The sequence below is a fragment of the Hyla sarda genome, chromosome 11 (genome assembly GCF_029499605.1).
Source record: "Hyla sarda isolate aHylSar1 chromosome 11, aHylSar1.hap1, whole genome shotgun sequence".
NCBI lineage: Eukaryota > Metazoa > Chordata > Amphibia > Anura > Hylidae > Hyla > Hyla sarda.
Window position 1 is genome coordinate 18,753,018 of NC_079199.1, and position 18,939 is coordinate 18,771,956.

General features: G+C 45.5%; 2 protein-coding genes across 5 annotated transcripts in view; one reads left to right on the forward strand and one right to left on the reverse strand.

Moving 5' to 3' along the window:
* ATL1 (atlastin GTPase 1) overlaps positions 1-12,225 on the reverse strand; it is a 78,336-nt gene extending 66,111 nt beyond the window's left edge. The window contains 2 exon segments of the mRNA XM_056546657.1: positions 7,736-7,896; positions 12,089-12,225. Coding sequence (XP_056402632.1) covers positions 7,736-7,769 — 34 coding nt within the window. The 5' untranslated portion in view covers positions 7,770-7,896; positions 12,089-12,225.
* Positions 11,703-18,939, forward strand: part of MAP4K5 (mitogen-activated protein kinase kinase kinase kinase 5) — a 108,110-nt gene continuing 100,873 nt past the window's right edge. The window contains exons 1-2 of one of the 4 annotated variants that reach the window (XM_056546651.1): positions 11,703-11,875; positions 16,326-16,528. In XM_056546651.1, the coding sequence (XP_056402626.1) occupies positions 16,418-16,528 (111 nt within the window). In that variant the 5' untranslated portion in view covers positions 11,703-11,875; positions 16,326-16,417. Of the gene's footprint in view, positions 11,876-12,463; positions 12,606-16,325; positions 16,529-18,939 lie in introns of those variants that run through there. The other 3 variants (XM_056546649.1, XM_056546650.1, XM_056546652.1) reach the window with 3 other exon arrangements.

The following is an 18,939-nucleotide window of genomic DNA, read 5'->3' on the forward strand; positions in this document are numbered from 1 at the left end:
ATACATAGGTGCACAAAATGAACAAAACCATTAAGAACAAAGAACAAAACTATGAAAACATGATTTTCACACAAAAACATAAGGAATATTTACTGCAAATATACTGCACATTAGGCAGGCAGTGTTCCTCCACATTAGGCTGGCAGTGTTCCCCCACATTAGGTTGGCAGTGTTCCCCCACATTAGGCAGGAAGTGTTCCCCCCCACATAAGGCAGACAGTGTTCCCCCACATTAGGCAGACAGAGTTCCCCCACATTAGGCAGGCAGTGTTCCCCCACATTAGGCTGGCAGTGTTCCCCCACATTAGGCTGGCAGTGTTCCCCCACATTAGGCTGGCAGTGTTCCCCCACATTAGGCAGGCAGTGTTCCCCCACATTAGGCAGGCAGTGTTCCCCCACATTAGGCTGGCAGTGTTCTCCCACATTAGGGAGGCAGTGTTCTCCCACATTAGGAAGGTAATGTTCTCCCACATTAGGCAGGCAGTGTTCTCCCACATTAGGCAGGCAGTGTTCTCCCACATTAGGCAGGCAGTGTTCCCCCACATTAGGCAGGCAGTGTTCTCTCACATTAGGCAGGCAGTGTTCCCCCACATTAGGCAGGCAGTGCTCCCCCACATTAGGCAGGCAGTGTTCCCCCACATTAGGCAGGCAGTGTTCCCCCACATTAGGTAGACAGTGTTCCCCCACATTAGGCAAACAGTGTTCCCCCACATTAGGCAGGCAGTGTTCCCCCACATTAGGCTGGCAGTGTTCCCCCACATTAGGTTGGCAGTGTTCCCCCACATTAGGCAGGCAGTGTTCCCCCCACATTAGGCAGACAGTGTTCCCCCACATTAGGCAGACAGAGTTCCCCCACATTAGGCAGGCAGTGTTCTCCCACATTAGGCAGGCAGTGTTCCCCCACATTAGGAAGGCAGTGTTCTCCCACATTAGGCAGGCAGTGTTCCCCCACATTAGGCAGGCAGTGCTCCCCCACATTAGGTAGGCAGTGTTCCCCCACATTAGGCAGGCAGTGTTCCCCCACATTAGGCTGGCAGTGTTCCCCCACATTAGGCAGGCAGTGTTCCCCCACATTAGGCTGGCAGTGTTCCCCCACATTAGGTTGGCAGTGTTCCCCCACATTAGGCAGGCAGTGTTCCCCCCACATAAGGCAGACAGTGTTCCCCCACATTAGGCAGACAGAGTTCCCCCACATTAGGCAGGCAGTGTTCCCCCACATTAGGCTGGCAGTGTTTCCCCACATTAGGCAGGCAGTGTTCCCCCACATTAGGCTGGCAGTGTTCTCCCACATTAGGCAGGCAGTGTTCCCCCACATTAGGCTGGCAGTGTTCCCCCACATTAGGCTGGCAGTGTTCTCCCACATTAGGGAGGCAGTGTTCTCCCACATTAGGAAGGCAATGTTCTCCCACATTAGGCAGGCAGTGTTCTCCCACATTAGGCAGACAGTGTTCTCCCACATTAGGCAGGCAGTGTTCTCCCACATTAGGAAGGCAACGTTCTCCCACATTAGGCAGGCAGTGTTCTCCCACATTAGGCAGGCAGTGTTCCCCCACATTAGGCAGGCAGTGTTACCCCACATTAGGCAGGCAGAGTTCCCCCACATTAGGCAGGTAGTGTTCCCCCACATTAGGCAGGCAGTGCTCCCCCACATTAGGCAGGCAGTGTTCCCCCACATTAGGCAGGCAGTGTTCCCCCACATTAGGCAGACAGTGTTCCCCCACATTAGGCAGGCAGTGTTCCCCCACATTAGGCAGGCAGTGTTCCCCCACATTAGGCTGGCAGTGTTTCCCCCACATTAGGTTGGCAGTGGTCCCCCACATTAGGCTGGCAGTGTTCCCCCACATTAGGCAGACAGAGTTCCCCCACATTAGGCAGGCAGTGTTCCCCCACATTAGGCTGGCAGTATCTTCCCCCACATTAGGTGCAATATAGTCCCCCACATTAGGCTGGCAGTATGTTCCCCCACATTAGGCAGGCAGTGTTCCCCCACATTAGGCAGGCAGTGTTACCCCACATTAGGCAGGCAGAGTTCCCCCACATTAGGCAGGTAGTGTTCCCCCACATTAGGCAGGCAGTGTTCTCCCACATTAGGCAGGCAGTGTTCCCCCACATTAGGCAGGCAGTGTTCCCCCACATTAGGCAGACAGTGTTCCCCCACATTAGGCAGGCAGTGCTCCCCCACATTAGGCAGGCAGTGTTCCCCCACATTAGGCAGGCAGTGTTCCCCCACATTAGGCAGGCAGTGTTCCCCCACATTAGGCAGGCAGTGTTCCCCCACATTAGGCAGGCAGTGTTCCCCCACATTAGGCTGACAGTGTTCCCCCACATTAGGTTGGCAGTGTTCCCCCACATTAGGCAGGCAGTGTTCCCCCCACATTAGGCAGACAGTGTTCCCCCACATTAGGCAGACAGTGTTCCCCCACATTAGGCAGGCAGTGTTCTCCCACATTAGGCAGGCAGTGTTCCCCCACATTAGGCAGGCAGTGTTCCCCCACATTAGGCTGGCAGTGTTCCCCCACATTAGGCTGGCAGTGTTCCCCCACATTAGGCAGGCAGTGTTCCCCCCACATTAGGCAGACAGTGTTCCCCCACATTAGGCAGACAGAGTTCCCCCACATTAGGCAGGAGGTGTTCCCCCACATTAGGCAGGAGGTGTTCCCCCACATTAGGCAGGCAGTGTTCCCCCACATTAGGCAGGCAGTGTTCCCCCACATTAGGCTGGCAGTGTTCCCCCACATTAGACAGGCAGTGTTCTCCCACATTGGGCAGGCAGTGTTCTCCCACATGAGGAAGGCAACGTTCTCCCACATTAGGCAGGCAGTGTTCTCCCACATTAGGCTGGCAGTGTTCCCCCACATTAGGTTGGCAGTGTTCCCCCACATTAGGCAGGCAGTGTTCCCCCCACATTAGGCAGACAGTGTTCCCCCACATTAGGCAGACAGAGTTCCCCCACATTAGGCAGGAGGTGTTCCCCCACATTAGGCAGGCGGTGTTCCCCCACATTAGGCAGGCAGTGTTCCCCCACATTAGGCTGGCAGTGTTCCCCCACATTAGACAGGCAGTGTTCTCCCACATTAGTCAGGCAGTGTTCTCCCACATGAGGAAGGCAACGTTCTCCCACATTAGGCAGGCAGTGTTCTCCCACATTAGGCAGGCAGTGTTCCCCCACATTAGGCAGGCAGTGTTACCCCACATTAGGCAGACAGAGTTCCCCCACATTAGGCAGGTAGTGTTCCCCCACATTAGGCAGGCAGTGCTCCCCCACATTAGGCAGGCAGTGTTCCCCCACATTAGGCAGGCAGTGTTCCCCCACATTAGGCAGACAGTGTTCCCCCACATTAGGCAGGCAGTGTTCCCCCACATTAGGCAGGCAGTGTTCCCCCACATTAGGCTGGCAGTGTTTCCCCCACATTAGGTTGGCAGTGGTCCCCCACATTAGGCTGGCAGTGTTCCCCCACATTAGGCAGACAGAGTTCCCCCACATTAGGCAGGCAGTGTTCCCCCACATTAGGCTGGCAGTATCTTCCCCCACATTAGGTGCAATATAGTCCCCCACATTAGGCTGGCAGTATGTTCCCCCACATTAGGCCGGCAGTATGTACCCCCACATTAGATGCAATATAGTCCGCACCATTAGGCTGGCAGTATGTACCCCCACATTAGGTGCAATATAGTCCCCCACATGAAGCTGGCAGTATGTTCCCCCACATTAGATGCAATATAGTCCCCCCACATTAGGCCGGCAGTATGTTCCCCCACATTAGGTGCAATATAGTCCCCCACATTAGGCTGGCAGTATGTTCCCCCACATTAGGCTGGCAGTATGTTCCCCCACATTAGCTGCAATATAGTCCCCCCGCATTAGGTGCAATATAGTCCCCCACATTAGGCCGGCAGTATGTTCCCCCACATTAGGTGCAATATAGTCCCCCACATTAAGCTGGCAGTATGTTGTCCCACATTAGGTGCAATATAGTCGTCCCCCCCCCCCCCCCCCCACATTAGGCCGGCAGTATGTTCCCCCACATTAGGTGCAATATAGTCCCCCACATTAGAGGGATGATCACTGAGATGTGTACAGTGAAAAAAATAAGTGAATATTCGTAATTTCGAATATATAGTGCTATATTTGTGAATATTTGCGAATTCGCAAATAAAATTCGCATTGCGAATATTCGCCAGCAACACTAATGGCTAAGAGGATGGGTATATGACAACTTCCCAGGCATAGTCTTGATTATGTTGTCTGCTAATAAAAGAATATGTCCTTATCCTGAGATGCCCCCTGACAGCCAATCCACCGCAGGCCAGGAAGTGGAATGCAGGCAGTATTATCGCTAATCACAGCTCAGCCTCCTGGCAGAGATACAAGGTTTTAATCTTATAGTTGTCTATTGGCCACCTTATTATTCATTATATGTTCAAGATTTATTACTAAAGCAAATGTACGAGACAAAACCTGTAACAAGGATCATGAAATTCCTGTTACAATAAAAACTGTCAGTACATCATGGTCATACTGTGACTTTTGGGGGGGGGGGGGGGAGGAAAGGTGACTGCAAATTGTGACTAGATCCCTAGAATAGAAAGTCTGAACCAGTCTGCAAGGAAAAGAAAGCAATGTAGGACACTGGTGTCCATTGCTGTTTATGGATGTCAGTTCTTCACCAGGAACATAGTGACCTATTAAAAGTTTCACACTATAAGTGTAGCTAAAAAAACAAATATATATATTACAATTAGGTTACATTTACACACCGCCTTTTTTCCTAAATACTCTGCAAAAATGCTATGACTTTTCTTTTTTGGGCAAAAATGTTTAAGCCACATTCTAGGTGGGAGTAAATAGGGAAACATGAAATGCTATACATACATGGAATTTTTGTTGTGGCATTTTTCTTTAATTGACCTCTATAGGATAAAAAAGAAATGTCTAGGAAAAAACGCATATGTGGTGGCCCAGTACCGTATTACATACCGTACCTAGTGTAGAGGTCCCCAAAGTCAGAGTAACTACGCTCAGGTAGGGTCCCTCAGGTGGGCCTGCCCCTAGTCGCCTCTTCTTAAGTCTAATTATCTAAATGTTTATATATGTATATATTTCATAATAGTATATATAGGATAATGTATAGTACTTACCTTGTTTAGCGTTGCAGGATCTTCGGTCATGTGACCATGAAAATCTCCTCTATGGTATGTTGCAGGACCTTAGGAGGTCCTTGGGTCACGTGTTACCCATAAATCTTTGTAATGGTGATTGACATCAGTAATGGACCAATTAGCACTAGTCCAGCCCCTGCCCATATAAGGGAGCTGTAGCCAATTATCGCTCTCTTGGGTTGCTGCTCTCGTGGATGCCTGACTAGCAGGACGGATCTACGCAACTTTCAAAGACACGCTAGGCCTCAAAAACCTACTGGCCTCAGCCGAACTAAAACCGTGAGTTCTAATCTACCCCTGCTAAAGCTAGTGTGACTACTGGACCGCAACTAAATCCCCTAAAGACTTAAGATTTAAAGACTCTAAATTGCTAAAGTCCCAACCATTGTCAATCTCCAAAGAAAGCACTTGTATGCATAGAGACTGTTCCGTTATTGAAGCTTGCAGAAAACCTTCAGTAAAAGTTATACCTGTTTTCAGAAAACTCTCCGGTTGTGGACATTCTATTATTCTCTACCTCCCTATCGTTCTTGGGAAGGGTGGCGGTAGGACAAGCATTACTGAGGAGCCCTCACCCTGGCGTCACAAATAGCAAGGGTTAACAAGCACCCTTTAACTACAGCACAGCTACACTCCGCATACCCTACATCCCCCCAGGCTATCACACATATGGGTTTTTCCCATCTAAATTTGTCGCACAGAATGTCGCAGTCTAAATATGTGCGACTTTTCAGCGACTTTTGCTCTAGAGTATTTTTAGAACGTGATGCATGCAAGTCTATTTTTAGACAGAAATGCATTGGAAAATGCATTGGTGCTGAATTTATCAAAAGCAACTTTTCAGCGACAAGTCGCATTGGCTGAAAGTACGCCGAAATGTCCAACCATGTTGGAGCAGCTTTAAATACAGTCTAAACCTTAGATCCCGAAGTCTGTGCACAGAATTTATCAAGAGCCGTGCGCCTTTTGATAAATTAGGTGCACAATAGACCAGACTAACCCTCTGTAGTTTGGTCTATATTGATGCGGGATAGAGATGAGCGAACTTACAGTAAATTCGATTTGTCACGAACTTCTCGGCTCGGCAGTTGATGACTTATCCTGCATAAATTAGTTCAGCTTTCAGGTGCTCCGGGGGGCTGGAAAAGGTGGATACATTCCTAGGAAAGAGTCTCCTAGGACTGTATCCACCTTTTCCAGCCCACCGGAGCTGAACTAATTTACGCAGGAAAAGTCATCAACTGCCGAGCCGAGAAGTTCATGACGAATCGAATTTACTGTAAGTTCGCTCATCTCTAATGCGGGACATAGACAGCTTTGATAAATATCCCCCAATGTATTACAGGTAGGCTAAAACAGATATGCCTGGCCCCATCATAGACTATCAACAACCCATATCTGGTATTTCTTTTACAATGCACTAATAACTAATGACACCTGTCTCTAGAACCGCCTAGTTTAGAAGCAAATCCCCATAGCAAACCTCTTCTAAACTGGGCGGTTCCAGAGACACATGTCATCAGAGAGGATTTAGACAGAAAAGAACAACCTTAACTTCAGAAGCTCATAAGTACTGAAAGGATTAAGATGTTTTAATAGAAGTCATTTACAAATCTGTTTAACTTTCTGGAGCCAGTTGATATATATAAAAAAAATTAAAAAAAAATTCCTGGATAACCTCTTTAATAATAAAAATCATGATAAAATATAGGTCTGTGATTCATCTATAAAATTCTATTTAATCTCTTCTTAGATATATCTGTTTCTAGGAAAGCTAAGCGGCTGCCTATACGGCTCACACAAGTTTTCCTCAAAACCTGCCTAGTTGAGTAGTGATATCATAGCAGGTTGTGCATCGTTGTGATAACAGGCAGATTTGACGTTCCGGTGTTCCAGGAAAGCTGGGTGCCGATATCTGTGGGAGCTGTAATGGTGGCCTTGTTCGTTGTCAGGCTTTCCCAGATACAGATATAACAGGCTATTACTGGGGGCAGGACAACTTACTAACACTAGTGGCTGGTCTATGGCTATGCTATAAGGATACCATGAACATCTCATCGGCAGGAGCTTGGGACTGGATGCAGAATTAATGTTAAACATGTACCGTAATCAGCGACTAATTCATTTATTGTACCGTAATGAGCGACTAATTCATTTATTGTACCGTAATGAGCGACTAATTCATTTATTGTACCGTAATGAGCGACTAATTCATTTATTGTACCGTAATGAGCGACTAATTCATTTACTAGGTTTGCTAGTTAGTGACTGCTGCAGAACCTCTTGCAGCGTAGACCCGCCTAAGTGACTTTGCACATAATATTTGACATTTTTGCATATACTATGCATCCAGTTCTCATTTTATCCCATCATCCCCCTACAGCTTCCTTATGACAGTAACCCCCTCCTTCTCTCAAACACCCAGAATCACATCATGTATTATGCACAGCGCAGAGACACACAGCAAAATACAATGGAACACACCCAGGGAAGGGACTGCTGTGTACCTGATTCTCTGTGCATCCCTTGCAATCTGGGAAAAGAGGCCCCCAAAGGATAGAAAGGTTATACTTACCCCAGCTGTTCCTTTCTTTGCGATTTCGGGCCATGGCAGGGTGAGGCTGTAGGAAGCAGGAGGGTGTGAGGGGTCTGGTGATGGAGCCTCAGCTGCCTTCTGCAGGATGAGAGGATGCTGAGAGGAGGAGGAGGAGGACCAGTCACGTGGGCAGGAGAGCTCTGTGCAATCATTCACAACAGAAGACATGCATCAGACCAGTGTTTCCCAACCAGCGGGCCTCCTGCTGTTGCAAAACTACAACTCCCAGCATGCCCGGACAGCCAAAGGCTGTCCGGGTATGCTGGGAGTTGTAGTTTTGCAACAGCTGGAGGCCCCCTGGTTGGGAAACACTGCATCAGACTGTACAGCTCATGCCTTTCTATGCCTATTGGACTATTCTGCAACATCTAAATAACTAATATCCACATATAAACTCACATCAGCCACCTTGGGACGGATAAATTAGTGACGGTGGGTGATACGTTGTCATTAAAGGGGTACTCCACTGGAAAGTGTGTTTTTTTTTTTTTTCTAAATCCACTGGTGCCAGAAAGTTAAACAGATTTGTAAATGACTTCTATTTAAAAATCGTAATCCTTCCACTACTTATCAGCTGTTATATGCTCCACAGGAAGTTCTTTTATTTTTTAATTTATTTTCTGTCTGACCACAGTGCTCTCTGCTGACACCTCTGTCCATTTTAGGAACTGTCCAGAGTAGAAGCAAATCCCCCATAGCAAACCTCTCCTGCTCTGGACAGTTCCTGATACGGACAGAGGTGTCAGCAGAGAGCACTGTGGTCAGACAGAAAGGAAATTTAAAAAGAAAATAACTTCTTATGCAGCATACAGCAGCTAATAAGTACTGGAAGGATTAATATTTTTTTAATATAAGTAATTTACAAATCTGTTTAACTTTCTGGCGCTAGTTGATTTATTTATTTTTTATTATTCCAGTGGAGCACCCCTTTAATTTCCGAGAAATATTGCGAAAACGTCTCCCGAGAACTGTTGCTACTACAGACAGCTATAAACATAAGAGACATAACCTTGTGCCCACTTTGACAAAAAGCTATTTGGAATGTAATACAGTGGTCCCTCAAGTTACAATATTAATTGGTTCCAGGATGACCATTGTATGTTGAAACCATTGCATGTTGAGACCATAACTCTATGGAAACCTGGTAATTGGTTCTAAAGGCACCAAAATATCATCCAAAAATTGGAAAAAGTGAAAATTAAAGAAAAATAAGTAGATAACTAATATAGATAAAAGGAAATCCTGTCTGTGTCAGTGTTTCCCAAGCAGGGAGCCTCCAGCTGTTGCAAAAGTACAACTCCCAGCATGCCCGGACAGCCAAAGGCTGTCCGGGCATGCTGGGAGTTGTAGTTTTGCAACAGCTGGGGGCACCCGGCTTGGGAAACACTGGTCTATGTAGAGGACAGGATCTTCTTCGGGGTCCTGTACAGTACATACAATGTCCTAAAAAAAGTAACATGGAGCCGCCCTCACCTGGTGTCCAAAGGAGCAGGTAACCCTGGTACAGGTAAAGTGTACAGAACATGTAATACCTCTCTGTACTGTAGGGGGCGATACCAGACATCAGTCAGTGCATACGCTTCAGTAATACAAGGGTTTTACCAGTAAATGCCCATTTTGATTGGTCAGTTCTTCCAGCCATTGACACATTTCACAGATCTGGACTGTCTGTACATTGTATGTTGAGTCTGGTTTCAAGTTACAATGGTCCAGAAAAGATCATTGTATGTTGAAACTATTGTATGTTGAGGCCATTGTAAGTTGAGGGATCACTGTATAGAACAAATATGTATTCGTCCATAAAAAGACAATGTTATAAGTAATGTATGTGTTGTAAAAATGTTGTATTACATATATATATATATATATATATATATATGTATATATATAAACTTATGATCGTTTATGTCATAACATCATTTAGCGTAACGATACTAAATGTTTAACATAAAAATTACCAATGTTAATTCGTAGTTATGAAAGGGGTACTACCGTGCTGACAACTTATCCCCTATCTAAAGGATAGGGGATAAGTTGCCTGATCGCGCGGGGTCCCACCGCTGGGGACCCCCGCGATCTCGCACACAGCACCCCGCTCTCATCAGGCCCCGGAGCGAACATCCGCTCCGGGTCTGATGATGGGGCCGGTGATCGTGACGTCACAGCTCCGCCCCCGTGTGACGTCACGCTCTGCCCCTCAATGCAAGTCTATGGCAGGGGGCGAGACAGCTGAGGGGCGGAGCATCACGACACATGGGGGCGGAGCCGTGACATCACAATACTCCGGCCCCGTGATCGGCAGGCATCAGACCCGGAGCGATGTTTGCTCCGGGGCCTGATGAGAGCGGGGTGCTGCGTGCGAGATCGCGGGGGTCCCCAGCGGCGGGACCCCACACGATCAGGCAACTTATCCCCTGTCCTTTATATAGGGGATAAGTTGTCAGCACGGTAGTACCCCTTTAAGCATATGAAATTTGAGCTATGTTGTTAATTTCTATATCTATTTGTTTTTGTAATTTACTGGGGTAAATTAGGGGTATTCAAATAGGGGTGTTTTACCCCAGGCTGCGGCCCAGGGGTTTGGTGAATTCATAATCAGAGGGCCCCCTTATGCCCTGTGGGTTAAGTTGCTATATAATATGGGACTGTACCCTAGAAAACCAAAATGTAAAAAGAAAAAATTTGCCCATTCCACCCTACAAATAATTTGTTCATTGGTAAAATGACGGATGACATGAAAAGGTACAATTCATTCTGCAAAACAAAAACAAGCCCTTAGGCTACGTTTCTACTTGAAGTCTATGGGAGTAAAAAAAAAAAGAAAAGAAAAACGCCATGTGGATTTCAACTTTGGCGTTTTTTCAGGCGGTTTTTATTCTCTTTTGGACTTTAGCGATCCAAAAAAGTGATGGAGATACCTTTTTTAATAAAATTTCGTAGGGTACCATTAAAAAAAATAAAAATGCAGTAGTTAAAAATACAAAATGTATATTTTTTTAATAAATTTTTATAAATTTTTAAACAGGGATCAATTTATGTGGACGGGCAGGGCTCTAAACATATAGCTGTCAATAATAAAAATGTAGTGTGTGTGTGATTTTCACTTTTTTCTTCTTTATTTTTTAGGTGGTACTACTACACACTGTTCCATGATGGGAGTAGTAGTTCCTGTACTAATTGACAGATCGCCCCGGGTTCCGTTGTGATCCTCCTGTATAAAGTATAGATGCGACCGGCCGCTCTTCTATGGTCCTCTGCACTGCCGTATATGTGTATATACATATATATATATATATATATATATATATATAGATATATACACCTATTCATATTGCCCGTCCAGCCGATCCCCACTCTGGGCGGAAAATATGAATGAGTGATGTTCTATTCACATCACTGGCCGAAGAAAAGTGAAGATGTGAGCGCTGTATAGAGCCGCTCCGCATATCTGCTATATTATGGACGATCGTATCAGGCAATATGTTTATTAGTACATGTACTACTACTCCCATCATGGAACAGTGTGTTCCATGCTGGGAGTAGTAGTGCTACCTAAAAAATTTCACAAAAGAGAGAAAAAAAAAGTAAAACACACTTTATTAAAAATGTATTTAAATTTTGTTATAAAAAATATACATTTCGTTAAATACATTTTTTTTCCATCACTATTGCATCCTTTTTTTTTTTTTTTGGTACCCAACAAATTTTGGGTACCAAAAAAAAAAACGCCAAAGGGGACAAAAATGCAATTTCCACACAAATGAAGAAAACACCAGAAAAAACGCCAGACGCAGGAAATTGCACTGGCGTTTTTTTCTTGTGTTTTTTTCAAACCAAAAAACGCACTGGCTGACTGGGCTCGCTTTGAGCTGTAGCTAGAGAGTTACCGGTTAGAAATTAGTGCTCTAAGGCCACGTTCCCACATTCCAATGAATGCATACAGCCAAAACCATGCTGCTTTCGTTTATGGGGTGTTTTAGATTTGACAGGGTCCCTTTAAGAACTGAAAGTTGTGCTATGATTGGTTGCTATCGGCAACAAAGACAGTTGTGCCGTCAATGGTGGTCACAACTGTCGTTGAGAGGCTGACAGGATTTCCGACAGGAATTATTTGAATAGGTTTGTTTTGTGCTTTTGACAAACAAAAGGATGCTGGTAATAGTAGTTCTAGCTCACATTTGGGGGGTTGAACTGCTCTGTCTAGGACACCCTGTCTTCTATAAAAGGCAGAGCTGTAATACCAGTGTTTGACCATCAGATGGCGATATAACCATTACAAAACCGTTTATCGGCGGCTATTGGCATCGTGTCAAGATAACAAAACGCAACCACCTCCGGTCATTTCATAGCGGACCCGATATGGGTTACGGTGGTATCTCTCTATATCTCTAAACAGCCCTTTATAATGAAAGATAACGCGCCCTCTATAGCCAATTACACGGCAGCTTAGAAACAGAGCGATCCTAACGTAAAAATGGGCGTGGCATAGTTTTTTTTTTTTTTCATTCTAGCTTTATTGCGATTATAAAGCAAAGCACAGAACTCGTGATTGGGGGGAGTGGAAAGTGTCTCACGTGAGCGAGTGATTCATCGAAACTGGAACCAGGCAGCGTGGTGACGTCACCCACGCTCGTGACTTTTTACGTAGTTTTTTTTTTTGTAACGCGGCCATGATATTAGTGGGCAAGGAACCTGTTCCCTAATAATGAGATTATACAGCAACTTCCTGCCGTGACGTCACTGAATATAGATAGGGGGAGTTAGCCAACGTGGACAGTGGGACAAGTGACTTCTACAGCTGTTCTAAAGAGGAACTTTTACTTTTTAATAAAGTTCGAGTTATTTAAATGTAAGAATTTGGCCATTGGATAAAAAAATACAGATGTCAGGGACATTAATATAATGATTGTGAATACTAAAGCAGTGTTCTCCAACCTGTGGCACTTCAACTATTGCAAAACTACAACTCCCAGTATGCCCAGACATGCTGGGAGTTGTAGTTTTGCAACAGCTGGAGGGCCACAGATTGGAGGCCTAGACACTAAAGCAATGTTTTGTAATCTTTGTCCTCCAGCTGTTGCAAAACTACATCTCCCATCATGCTCAGACAGCCTGAGTATGAAAGTCATGTGACTGAGTTCGGGCTGTATTTGATTTTATTTGTGGAGCTAAGCATCACCATATTATGTTGGAGACACATTGCAGTAGGGGTTAACAATCATATGCCTGGCATACCTTTCTTCAGAAATTTGGTGGCTTTATTTCCATTTAAATTAAAAAAGAAAGAAAAAAAAAGTTTTAATCTGTCCACTGTGCCCCAAGACTGCAATGCCTTTCACCGCTGACATCATTACTTGCTCCTCCTGGTGATTGACACACAGGGCTCGTCTGTCGTATTTAGCCCGCGCATGCGCCGACTTTGTATTGTACAGAGAAGAGCTATTGCTAGAGGCAGGGAGTGAAATCTCTGGCTATTGCGACGCATGCGCATTGAATCAGAGGGGTTCAGAATCACTTGCCTACTCACTGCGCATAAACCGTAAAAAAACATTGACTGCGCATGTGCAGGCTTGCAACACAAGACTGTTGTGGGAAGACAAGCCCTGTGTGTCAATCACCAGAAAGAGTGGCTGGTAGAATACATTTTTTAAAGGAAATAAAACAACCAATTTTCCCAGGAAAGGCCCTTCAGATGTTGCAATGTGCAAAAATACAACTCCCAGCATGCCCGGACAGCCAACAGTTTGGAGACCACTGTTTCATGCTTGTCAGCTGCATTGTTGCCACACTGTAGCCTCTTGGATTCCGCATCAGAGGATCCTATTACAATAATGGCCAGTCCTTAGAATGAGTAATGAATGATTGACTGGTAGGGTGCAAATAAACAAGACGGGCTACAATACCATTCACGAGCATCCATATGGATGAGACACTGCGCCTGTGTACACAATGAAGCCATAATCCTTTATTGTGTTGATTGACAGGTGTCCTAAAGGTCAGAGCCCCACTGATCAAACATTAATGAATTATCAGTTTTGCAAAACAGTCGTCCAGACCCCCAGATATTGATGGGGACACGTATAATGTGTATGAAGGCCTTAGGTTGAGATGATAGGTCAGCTCTGTGGATGCTGGCACACTTGGTGGAAAAACTCACGGTATATGTAGACAGTAGACCCAGCAGCTAAGAAAGGCAGCCATTGCCAAAACATGTCCTGTACCTGTACCACTGATGTCTTGAACATGGAACAATAAACATCTGGTGAGTGCTGGGTCTACTTTCTACAAACGGGCGCCTTTAGCCATATCCATTGTGGGTTTTTTTAAGAAAATGTGTGTCAGAAATCTTCAGCTTAAATGGGCACTGTCAGATCCAAAAACTTTTTATATGTTGTTATTGATGAAAATTAAAGACCTTTTGTAATATGGTTGTTTAATTTTTTTTGAATATTTAATAAAGAAAACGGCTATTGAAAATCCCACTACTAGGGCGCCCCATACTGGGTACTAGCCAGTTCTGCAGCAGCAGCTTGTCCATGAGTCATGGACAAGAGATGACTCATGGACATGGGAGGGACATGCCGCCTTCCCCTGAGAGCATTTCTAACACTATGAGCTAATGAAAAGAGGTATTTTTATAATAAATATAAGTGATAATTAGATGTACATGGTCAGGATTAGGTGTTGAGTAACATATTTTCTTTATGTGTGGGATCTGACAGGTACACGTGTACCCCCATTACAACCCCCCCCCCCCCCCCCCCCCCAGATGTTTCACTGGGAAAAACAGCTTTGTCAAGAGTGGAGGTATCACTGGCGTGACAGACACATCACCGTGTAGCGCCAGTGATACCTCGACCCTTGACAAAGCTGGTATTCCCAGCGCAATTTTAATAAGCATTGAGGACAAATCCTAATAGGGAGATACAATGGCATACCAATCTAAATATGAACATCAATTAGGGTTATACCCAAAATAACTGCGTTGACAGTTGGGATAGGAACTTTTCAGAATTATGGTTATGCTGCAATAAATCCCCAATATAAAGGAGTGGACAAATACAGTCACTCAGAAAAGGATCTTTTCTCCCCTTTGTATTTAAAAATGTCTATATCACTGTATATATGAACAAATAGGGTATACAAGAATGTATTTTTTATGTGAGAAATAGGGATTCAGTCCCAGCTGGGCTAAGGCCCAAAAGGTAATTGGTATACATTGCAACCCTGGGAATCCTTTGGAGAATTTTGGATTATAGATGTATATAGGATAATGCTGGGGTGTTGGGGTCGCAGTATGTGAGGGTCTGTATATAGGATAACATTGGGGTATTGGGGTCACAGTGTGTGAGGGTCTGTATATAGGATAACATTGGGGTATTGGGGTCACCATGTGTGAGGGTCTGTATATAGGATAACATTGGGGTATTGGGGTCACCGTGTGTGAGGGTCTGTATATAGGATAACATTGGGGTATTGGGGTCACAGTGTGTGAGGGTCTGTATATAGGATAACATTGGGGTCACCGTGTGTGAGGGTCTGTATATAGGATAACACTGGGGTGTTGGGGTCACAGTGTGTGAGGGTCTGTATATAGGATAACACTGGGGTGTTGGGGTCACAGTGTGTGAGGGTCTGTATATAGGATAACATTGGGGTATTGGGGTCACAGTGTGTGAGGGTCTGTATATAGGATAACATTGGGGTCACCGTGTGTGAGGGTCTGTATATAGGATAACACTGGGGTGTTGGGGTCACAGTGTGTGAGGGTCTGTATATAGGATAACACTGGGGTGTTGGGGGTCACAGTGTGTGAGGGTCTGTATATAGGATAACACTGGGGTGTTCGGGTCACTGTGTGAGGGTCTGTATATAGGATAACACTGGGGTGTTGGTCACAGTGTGTGAGGGTCTGTATATAGGATAACACTGGGGTGTTGGGGTCACAGTGTGTGAGGGTCTGTATATAGGATAACACTGGGGTGTTGGTCACAGTGTGTGAGGGTCTGTATATAGGATAACACTGGGGTGTTGGGGTCACTGTGTGAGGGTCTATATATAGGATAACACTGGGGTGTTGGTCACAGTGTGTGAGGGTCTGTATATAGGATAACACTGGGGTGTTGGGGTCACAGTGTGTGAGGGTCTATATATAGGATAACACTGGGGTGTTGGGGTCACAGTGTGTGAGGGTCTGTATATAGGATAACACTGGGGTGTTGGGGTCACAGTGTGTGAGGGTCTGTATATAGGATAACATTGGGGTCACAGTGTGTGAGGGTCTGTATATAGGATAACACTGGGGTGTTGGGGTCACAGTGTGTGAGGGTCTGTATATAGGATAACACTGGGGTGTTGGTGTGACCCCAGGATTGGTGCGGTGCGGTCCTCTCCCGGCAGTGGGTGTCGGGTGCCCCGTGGTGAGGGTGAGGCGGGTGAGGCCCCGGGGTGGGCGGGCTCAGGCTTCTCTCCTCCCCGTGTGTCCGGGAGGTACAGCCGCGGCTCTGTATAGCTCAGTATCGGCCTCTCAGCTCTCCACATTCCGCCTTATTGTCTGTGCTCTCCCTAGAACATGGCAGCGTGCCCGGCCTCCCCCAGCGCCCACCTCCGCTGTGCCACCCCAGAGCACTGAGGCCTGACTACACCCCACAGCCCCGGAGTATGGAGCCCTCCCTGAGCCGGCCCAGCGCCGAAATCCTCCGCAAGAACCCGCAGCAGGACTTCGAGCTTATCCAGAGGGTCGGCAGCGGCACCTATGGGGACGTGTACAAGGTAAGTGGGCCCGGGGCTCCGGCTGGCACTGCCATCTGGGGGACACGTACATAGAAGAGGGAATGCAGCTTGTGGCACTACAACTCCCAGCATGTCCCGGCAACTACCTGAAGTTTTACTGTCTCTTGAAAATTGAGAAGGCCATATACTAGTTATAACTTCCTAGCTATTACATCACTACAACTCCCAGCATGCCCTGCCTTTTCTTGGCTAGCAAGGCATGCTGGGTCTTTGAGCTTTACAACAACTGGCACATAATACAGTCAATCTTATATCTGTGTCACTACAACTCCCATCATGCCCCCTGCTGGTAGTTATAGTTTTTACAACAGCTGGAGACCTACAAAGTTGGGTAGGCCGTATATCTGTGTCGCAAAGTTACAACTTGGGCTTTCGGGGCCATGCTGGGAGTTATAGTTTGGCAACAGCTGAAGAGCCTAAGGATGGTGATTGCTACGTCATAGATCGGGGTCGTGCTGCCCCTTTAATATTCCCTCGAAATCAGGGGTTTCCAACCAGGGTGCCTCCAGCTGTTGCAAATCAAAAACTCCCAGCATGCTGGGGGTTGTAGCTTGGCAACAGCTGGAGGCACATTGATTGGGAAACACTGCTCTAAATGTAAACCATGTTTTGGGCTTCCATTAAAATTAACCCCTCATGTCCTAAGAATAGGCAGAATGAGGATGCGCCTCTGATGCAAAATTGCATTATGAGCATTTCCCTCTTCTACTTGATGTGATCCATGCTGGGCCGCTGCAAGAAACCCCGTAGTCTATACACTGGCGAGATGCCCTGCAGCTTCTTTCTGCATGAAAGAGTCACCTAATAAAAGGCTATTAGTGATCAGGCCAGATACTTCCAGAGGCGCTCTTCCCTACCCAGTCATTTCGTGTCAGGATCTCTGCTGCTCAGTTGGAATGCATAGGCCTCGCAGTTTGCATGCACTTTCTCAGGAGCGCCCGAAGAGTTAAAAACTTGTTCGACGTGTCTGGAAAAACAATCTGGAGAAAAAAATTCTGTACGCTGTGCACTTAACTTACTGAGTTAGGCTGGGTTCACACCACGTTTTTCAAATACGGTTACCGTATACGGTTTTCCGCTAAAAAACGTATGGCAAAAACCGTATGCAACCTTATACAACCGTATGACTCCAAATTAAAACGTATACGGTTTTTCCCCGTACGGTTCTATCCGTTTGCATCAGGTTTTGCTATTTTGTTGGAATTAGTTTTCCAGCAATTTAATAAAGTTACTATTGTTCTATTGAAATTCCAATCTGCGCATGTGTCAACTCCAAAAACGGATTAAAAATACCGTTTGCAACCGTATTCTGAAATTCTGTGTGCGGTTCTCATAGACAACAATGTTAAAAGAACCTCATACGGTTTTCGAACCGGAGGCAAAAACGTGGTCGACAGCGTTTTTGCCTACGGTTGAAAAATCGGCAAAACCGTATCCGAGGCAAAACGGACGCAACCGCACACAACATTTGGAATACGGTTTACAATGCATTCTCTATGCATACGGTTTCGGATACGGTCGTATATGTTTTTTGGCGGAAAACCGTATACGGTTACCGTATTTGAAAAACGTGGTGTGAACCCAGCCTTACAAGTATACATCAGGTAACAGAAACCGCAGCCTGGACCTGGACACTGCAATCATCCTGTGACCGTGGCTTTCAAAGTGCGGACCTCCTAGGTATTGCAAAACTACAGGGCATGCTGGGAGTTGTAGTTTTGCAATATCTGGAGGTCCTCAGTTTGGGGACCACTGTCATAGCAGTTTTCCTATAATGGCTAAGGCAAGGTTCAGAATTTATTTATTTATTTATTTTTTTTTTTTGTGCTGAACAGACCCTGAATGGGTCGGAGCACAGCTGAGGACGCCGGGTCCTGACAGATCCCGTCGACTTGAATGGGGTCCGTCAGGTGTCCAGTATTTTACAGTAGGTGAGCTGAGAAAGAATAAAGGACTTGCCCTTTTATTTTCACCGCTCAGCTTCTGACGGACTGGCAAACCGTTAAAGGGGTACTCCGGGGGAAAACATTTTTTTTAAATCAACTGGCGCTAGTAAGTTAATGCGGTACTCCGGTGGAAGGTTTTTTTTTTTTTTTTTTTTTTTTTTTTAAATTTTTTTTTTTAACATGAACTGGTGCCAGAAAGTTAAACAGATTTCTAAATTACTTCTATTAAAAAAATCTTAATCCTTTCAGTATGTTATAGCAGCTGTTTGCTACAGAGGAAAATCTTAATTTTTAGAATTTATTTTAAATTTTACTTTCTGGCACCAGTTCATTTAAAAAAAATGTTTCCCACCGGAGTACCACTTTAAACAGATTTGTAAATGACTTCTATTAAAAAAAAAAATCTTTACCCTTCCAGTACTTTTTGCCAGCTGTATGCTACAG